The 7,967-nt window shown below is 42.6% G+C and overlaps 1 protein-coding gene across 1 annotated transcript; it reads right to left on the bottom strand.

Annotated features, from left to right (window-relative positions):
• Window positions 1-240: 240 nt before the first annotated feature.
• LOC135652792 (transcription factor MYB61-like) lies at window positions 241-2,046 on the bottom strand. The gene is made up of 3 exons (XM_065174030.1): window positions 1,675-2,046; window positions 1,468-1,597; window positions 241-1,368 (listed from the first exon to the last, which is right to left on the bottom strand). Exons 1-3 carry the CDS (start codon window positions 1,805-1,807, stop codon window positions 411-413), a joined length of 1,221 nt encoding a protein of 406 aa, XP_065030102.1. The 5' UTR covers window positions 1,808-2,046; the 3' UTR covers window positions 241-410.
• Between the last annotated feature and the right edge of the window lie 5,921 nt (window positions 2,047-7,967).

Genomic DNA, 7,967 nt, shown 5'->3' with positions numbered 1-7,967 from the left:
CGGAAGCCTCCCAGTTGGAAATACTCGGTGCCCATCGGACGAGAGCAAGAAATTGACAACCAGAAATCATGTCTTCAGAAGTATGTGCAGTGTGCAGCAGCCTTCGTGGACGTCCATGTTGTCTGCTGCAGAAGTTGATGAGGTTTGCTTCTCTGAGAGCTACCGGCTTCAAGCCATAACTAGTTAATCTTGTGGAGGATGAAAGAAGAACCAGCAGCAAATCGAGGGAATGCAAGACCATGAAAGCAAGACTGTTGAAGAACACAGCGAAAAGACTCCCAACTACGAACATGTACACGGATGAAGAGGGCTGATGAAGTTGCTGCAACATCAGCCCTGTATGAATGAGAAAAAGTATAAGACTATGGAGGATTTATTGTTCAACCTTTGTTTCTTATCACAACCTAAACTTATTCGAATCCCGCAGACACAGACTGGAAATCTTTGCCGCTTGTGTCTGAAGGAGGTAATTGCGGCTGGAGCTGCTGCGTCTGGTGCCGGGTGCTGAAACCATGGAAGGTGAATTGGCCTCCCGACTTGATTTTGTCGCCAAACAGAGGTTGGCTTTGCGTCGGCATCGCTGAGGACACTGGGAATGCGCCGTGGAGGTACTCCGACCATCTGAGGTCCTCGGCCTCGCCTCCGAGCTGGACTTGCACGTCTTTGTCGGGCGTCAGTTCCGACCAGGGGAAGATGCCGCTGTCATAAGAGCAGCTGCTTTGCAGCATGACTCCTCCGCTGTCATTTACTGCGCTGCTCCGACGACTATTGCTGCAATTCCCGGAGTACCAATTCGAGACACTGTCATCTCCCTCGCAGATCGGTGGGTCAACCGCCAAAGTGGACAGAATGTAGGGCATCGCATTGCAGCTCAACCCAGGATTGGCATCGAGCTGCCGCGCGGTCTGGTTGGACCAGAGGAGCGGCTTCGAGCAGATGGGCGGAGCGGCCGAAGTGGCCTGACCGCTGGTGTAGTCAGGAGCAAAGCTCAACAGCGGAAGCGAGAAATAGCTGGTTGGCTTGGAGGAGCGGCAGGTCGATGGGCTCTCACGGGTGGCGAGCAACTGATCCAAAAGGAATTCTTTGGTTGGCGTCGATGAACTCTTTGAGGCTGTGCTCTCGTCCACGGATTTGCCCACATGCATCGTGAGCTTAGCGTTTGCCGGGATTTGGAGTCCGCTGGAGCCGGAGTTGTTCTTTTCGCTATTGATGGGGAATTTGTCGTCACTACCATCGACCTCCGCAAGCGGCTCGTGCGTGATGGGGTCGATGCCTCTCTGTCTCAGCTTCTTCTTGATGCAGGAATTCCAAAGGTTCTTGATCTCATTGTCGGTCCTTCCGGGCAAATGTACTGCAATCTTCGACCACCTGTTGGCGACCAGAAACAAAGGAGAAGCAGCATCAGAGAAGGCAAGGCCTGGCAGAACATGAAATCCAGAGCCGGAGAAAAGACAAAGGGGCTTGTACCTGTTCCCCAGAACCGCGTGGAGCTCAATGATGAGGTCCTCTTCCTGCTGCGAGAATGTGCCTCGCTTGAGGTCGGGCCTCAGGTAGTTTATCCACCTCAATCTGCAGCTCTTTCCGCACCTTTGGAGACCTGAAACTTGTTGAATGAGAAGTGACACGACGCATCATTTCACCTTTCTCCAATTGTTTGCATGGGTGGAGGTATACCTGCTTGTTTAGGGACGGAGCTCCAACACCCATGACCATGCTTGGAAATGTGCTTGATGAGCTTCTCGTCTTCATCAGGAGACCAGAGGCCTTTCCTCAGCTTCTGCTTGTAGCAGCAGGAGTGCCCTCCCATTTGCCACAAGAACCAGAGAGGGATCTTCTCAGAGACCAACCTTGAGAAGATAAGGTTGTTTCCGTGAATTAGGGATGGAGAATGTGGGGGAAAGGGATAGTGTGAGTGTTCAGAAATTGTAGTTGCAATGGAAGAGGAGCTGGAATTGAGAAGAAGGCTGAGCTTAAATGTGTGTGTGTGTGTGTGTGTGAATGGTCACAATCAAGTGGTTGGAATTGAGCTTAAAAGTTCTTCACCCTTTCCTCTCTCTCTCTTCTTTCTTTCTAAAGTGGGAAGAACCCAAGTACCTGAGCTGCACATCTCTCATCATCTTGGTGGAAATGATGTCTGATGCTACCATGGTAAGACAGTCATTCTGATGTCAACTGGACAAACCTCGCAGACATTGAACTTTGCAGTCAATCCAGTAGAATGACAAGGTTACATACGCAGTCTTAGAAAGAGCAGCTTTAATCTCTCTCTCCTTAGATTGTGTCCGAAGCAACAACCCGTGCTACCATTCCTGCTGTTCCTTACCTCAAGCAGAACCCCTAGAAAGACAACTACAGACAGGGAAAGGGGGAGCTGGAAAGTGTTCTGAAGGTAAGAAGTAGCCATATTTGGTTTAAAGACAGTCGTATCAAAATAGCAGTAAGCCTTTGTGCTGTTGGAACAAAAAAGAAGGTCGAGAAAATGAGATTATCCACTCGAATTCCCAGTTCCCACATGATTTGGTGTGTCAGGAGGAGCAGGGACTTGCAAGTCCATGATCACCATGGAAGGCTCCATCCATCCCTGCGTACAAGGAACAAAACCTTGCCTACTTGTTGTATAACAAAGGGCATATTCCTTTATAGTATCGATATCCTTGTTTCTCTTTGAAACTTGCAGGTTAACCTGCCACTTCTCCTCCTCCATCGAGAATAAATGCCATGACCCATCTCTTCCTTTTTCTTCTGCTTTTGAGGCTTCTCACAGGAAAGTAGCAGACGACATCTTTATGATTTCATTCAAGCATTTTTCTTGTGGAGACTTACAGCATGAATCTACTAAAATCTTTCTTCAACAACAAGAAACAAGGAAAGAAAAATGCGGCAAAATCATGGAAGGGATATGGTGGACAACAAAAGGAAATAAAGTAATCAGAGATGTGGAGAGTGAGTTGGCAACTTTAATTACTTAGTGTGCATCAATGATTAGAACTGTTCATGGCATGATTGAGGCCATGTGACTCTGAGTAATTACCCATTAAACAAACAAGGGAGGAGGAGGGGTGGAAGCTGCTACTAACAATCATATGGTCATAATTAATGGTTGTGGTTTCTGCTACTAACACTGAGGGTCCCCTCAGTGTGTAAAGCTGCACAGATATCATGATGACTTGTTTCGACGCAGCCAAAATGCACCGAAAACAATTCCAAATTCTGGAAGTTGGAAACTGCATACACCAATAGGCATAGGAGGAAATGATAATGATTAGAAAGCATTGATGTGAGAGATTTAGGGTAAGAAACGACTCGTGTGTGATCCGAGATCAATCACATCCGAGCCAGCCCATCGGCAATCAGCACCGCGATAAGTCGGGAGGTGGCAGCGGAAACGCTGCGTTTGGTCTGATCACCGCGGGTGACCGAATCTGTGGCCGTCGACCGGGCCTCACGGAAGGACGATGGATTGGACGGCCCTGATAGCGACGATCGTGTGGTCCTGACCGCGCCACGTAAAATGACACAATTGTCCCTGGTGGAGATGTATTATGACTATTGAGTACCGGCACGTGATGCGGCACCCGGAGTGCTGTAGTACCACTCCACCACGTTGCTGTGGCACGTGCGGTCTTCTTCCAAGCTTGGCACCAGTACGTGGAACTGTTGATCAACTATTCGAACGTAGTATCTCTTCCGGAGAAACCAATCGTTAAGCCAAGACGTGCTGACTTTGTTCCTTGATTTTGATTGATGATCAAGAGAGCCGATACAAATTAATGACTCTATCTTCTACCTTCTTTGATATAATTCGGATCTCAGAAGCCCCATTATACTAGTCATACACGAGAGAGAGAGAGAGAGAGAGAGAGAGAGAGAGAGAGAGAGAGAGAGAGAGATTGTCCTTTTTTTTTTTTGCTTTTTTTTTATGGGTTTGATACAAAAACTGTAATACATTTAACAAAGAGAAGCAACCACATCCATGCAGCAACCATGCTAAAAGCAATCTTCGGTAAACCCTACTTGATTGCAACGTTGGGGTGGCCACAGAAGGGGACTAAGTAGATCTGTATCACGGGCAGAGCCAAGTCCCTTTTAGATGAAGGGAATGATGTGTGGCTTGCATGCATCAAACTACAAGATCTTAGTATTCTGCTATGAAATGGAGGATATCGTCTGGTCAATTTCACTGTTTTTGATGTCCATAGCAACGCCCACGTTTTTCGACGCATCAAAACCTTCCTCCTGTGATGGCGTCGCAAGGAAGATGTATTTAGAAGAGCATGTACCCACCACCAACTGCAGTTGTTGTGGCGATTCTGAAGCCACAGATTGTTCATCCTGGCTGAAGAAGATGTGGATTTAATGCACGTAAAGTTCATGCCAACCCAATCAAGGAGGAGGCATACGTCGCCGCCGACAAGAGAACAAAGAGAGAGGTCTCCCGGCCAGTTTCCATGTTTTCTAGTTCTCTCTCTCTCTCTCTCTCTCCGTCATATAGTTAAGAAAACTCGAAGCTACACAAGCTACAAATTTTCTTAGATGCTTGCAGCTAATTATCTTCAATCTTAAGAAGCATACATAGCACCATTCTGCTAATTGATTCTGGCTTTGGCCCAGTTGTGGTCCTGCCCTTAAAGCCATGGCTCGAGAAAGTTTCAGCTCGAGGACCTTAGTCTTCCACTGCACACCCATCACCCAGGATCGTCCGGTGACTGCGCGAGGCAATCGCCGACAGGGGCGGGTCCGCTGGGGGCCTCCAGTGATCATGGCGTCTCCACTGCCATGCACGCATGTCCGCCATCCACCATTAATGAAAACCTGGTGTGCATGGCATGCGCAAAGGCAAAGTCACGCAGGATGAGGATATATATATCCAGAGGGAACTGTTGATCGTGAAGCAGTACATATGATGCCCTACACCGACCCTTCAAGGACCCTAATGAGGAGGCATCATCCACTGTAGATTGTCCAGGGAGGAGGAGCTACCATGTGTTCTGTGGCTCCGATAAAAGGTGAAAGTTATGATCGACGGGAAAAGAGCCGAGTAAGACACCCAGAACAATCCGACGGCCACTGTCCTAACGCTGTAGATTCACGAGAGGGGAGAGGTCGATTCAAAGGAAACGTTCTTCTCTCCCGAATCAAGTACACTGCCCAGGTAAGCAATGGCGTAGGATGAGGTGGAAAGCGCATCAATAATTGGGTGATTACGCAAAGCCAGGCGGGTCCACTTGTTTTACCTTAACCTCATAATGATAGTGATCACTAATAATTTATTTCTTTGTCCATTCATTATTAAATCAGCAAACAATTGGCATTTAAAAGGCTGCCAAATGTATTCATCTCCTAGTTAGTCAAGCAATACCCCCCGGTGCACCTTTGATTGATATCCGAAAACACCTATAGAACAGCAGCCATGCAAGGCAGAATCATAATAGAGACGTCAATTATTCCCAATTTTCTCTCCCTATCCTGTTTTACTACGTCATTATCGTTCCGATGACATACCCATCATCTCCGTACTCATACCGCTTTGAGGTTCGTCTACGTCAAGCCAATCGACGGTCAAAAATACGAATCAGAGCTACGGAATTCGGAATATCCCTGATTTCCCCAACCAAGTCTGTATCGGCGTACACGAAATACATGCAAGCATACAGCCAAAGGGGGTAAGCGGATGAGGACGGGAGACGCTCGGGCTTTACGCGCGACCCCTGGTGGCGCCCCCACCGCGCGTGGGCCTCGGCCGGCTGCGCCACTACGCTTTGCTAGCGGTCCCCTCGCCCCCGCGACGATGGCTGTCCGCCCGAGGTCGCCGCCCTCCTCACCAGCCAACCCGTTCTCCTCCTCTCATTTATTTCGTGCATGGCGACGGGGAATCTTATCGTACGAGGGCGCACGTGGTGGGGCGGCCTCATCCGATTCCTCACGAATCTCCATGCACGGCTGTGATTATCATTGTCATCAGTATTATTCATCGAGTAAACTCGAAGGGTTACAACCAAATCGATTCGTTCCAACTCGATGAATAATATGATGGGAGGTTGATCATCTTGTCCATTGCATTATTCCTAACCATCATTACAGCAGCTCCAAATGAGTACGGGGCTTACAAGAGGACAACGAGGTGATAATAGAGGACGACTGTCACTTACTTGATAACGATGCATTAGTCCTAACCCAGCTGTTTGCTAGCTTTGCGTTAAAGAGCTCGACAAGCACAGTCTGCCAGTTATGGCCCTCCACATACTTGGCTAGAACGATTAGTACTCTCTACTTATAAGCGGTCATGATCTATTTCACTTTGGACGTCGCTACCTCCATGTCATACACACTTACTTTCTCCGGTGGTGATACTTGTGAGAAACTTCAGCACGCTTCCCCCTTTCTCTTCGAATCTTTGGGCGTATTGGCTTCAGGGTGATAGAACGAGCTGTTATAATTATAAGTATAAAAATCATGATTATATATATATATATATATATCAAAAATTAAATTTAAATAATAAATATATTAAACATATGATGTATATCTTTCGACGCTAAAAGTCTTTATATGATTTGTAAACGTATCATCGTACAGTAATATCGATTTGTAAGAGAATTAGACTTATCTTTTCTTCTCTTTCTATTTTTCACATGATCGTTACGAGCGATAAATTAGGGACTAAGAAATATAAAAAAGATCTAAATAATCGAGTCATATTCTTTTATAAGCAAAAGTAAGGGGTCGATGATGGTAATTATGAGAGTTCTTCTAATCAATGTCATCTCCTAAAAAATATTGTTATAATTGAACTTTATCGATAAATCAGAATTCAATCATATTTATAATATATCTTACATCATTAGATAGAGTCACATAATCTAACATTCTCTCACTTGAATCATTAAATTGATAAGGTATGAAAAAATTAAAATCAAAATAAATAAATAAAAAATATTTTAAAATAATTTTACTTAATTAAATTCTAAAATTTTGAAAAAATATTTTATATGTGCACATAAATTTTATAAAATAGGCCAATAAATCTAATAAACATAATATCATATTAAGTCTATCAATATGAGTCATAACGATTGTATATCATCAATATCATATATCTTTTTATGTAATACAAGACTGTTAATCTATTTTAATATAATCTAAAATGATTCCTATTACATATATTCTATAATTTACATCCCATAAGCCTACCATCGTATGATGATGCTTTGGCAATTACCAATCAAATAAAGTTTAGGGGATATGAGTTACAAATAATATTTATTTATTTTTTTCAATATAATTTATGTCAAAATAATTTATTAATAACTATAGTAATTATTAAATATTAATCAATATAAAGAAAAACTTTTATGATATAATTTTATCATATAAATAATACCTTTATGTGAAAAATAAATATTATCATATAATTTTAAATATATACATATGAATAATTAAATATAAAGTATAAATAATACCTTTATACGAAAAATAAATATTATCATATAATTATATATATATATATGAATAATTAAATAAATATCTAAGAATAATAATTAAAATTTTATTTATCACACGTAAAATTTTATCAATAATATCATATGAGAAAATTATAGAAGAAAAATCAGAATTTATAGTTTTTTAAATTTTGTATAAAACCTTTAACTAGTCAACCATAGTTAATTGGGTAAGTTTAGAATTAGGCTACCTAAATTGGGCTCATTGGGCTAACCATTCACCTAATTAGGCCTATCAAAATTAAAATTGATTAAAGTTAGAAATTGAATAAAATTTAATTTTTTATGAATTTGATCAAAAACTTGATTGATTGAATAAAAATCCAATCAAGTAGTCAAAAATATAATCTCAAAAAAATTAATTAAATAAATCATATTGGATAAATTTATAATTAAAAAATAAGTAAAAAATTTAATTATTGAAGGGCAAAACTATAATTTTATTTGTGATATATAATAAAAATATCT

Source organism: Musa acuminata, chromosome BXJ3-11 (assembly GCF_036884655.1).
Source record: "Musa acuminata AAA Group cultivar baxijiao chromosome BXJ3-11, Cavendish_Baxijiao_AAA, whole genome shotgun sequence".
Taxonomy (NCBI): domain Eukaryota; kingdom Viridiplantae; phylum Streptophyta; class Magnoliopsida; order Zingiberales; family Musaceae; genus Musa; species Musa acuminata.
Note: the sequence above shows the minus strand (reverse complement) of the source record. Positions and strands in the feature narration are given on the sequence as shown.

Bases quoted from the DNA above. Each gene is read 5' to 3' on its own strand.
- LOC135652792 (XM_065174030.1), bottom strand. From the start codon at position 1,807: ATGGGAGGGCACTCCTGCTGCTACAAGCAGAAGCTGAGGAAAGGCCTC. The intron at 1,598-1,674 runs GTATACCTCCAC...AACAAGTTTCAG, and splicing joins CTCCGTCCCTAAACAAGCAG to GTCTCCAAAGGTGCGGAAAG. The intron at 1,369-1,467 runs GTACAAGCCCCT...GGTCGCCAACAG, and splicing joins CACGCGGTTCTGGGGAACAG to GTGGTCGAAGATTGCAGTAC.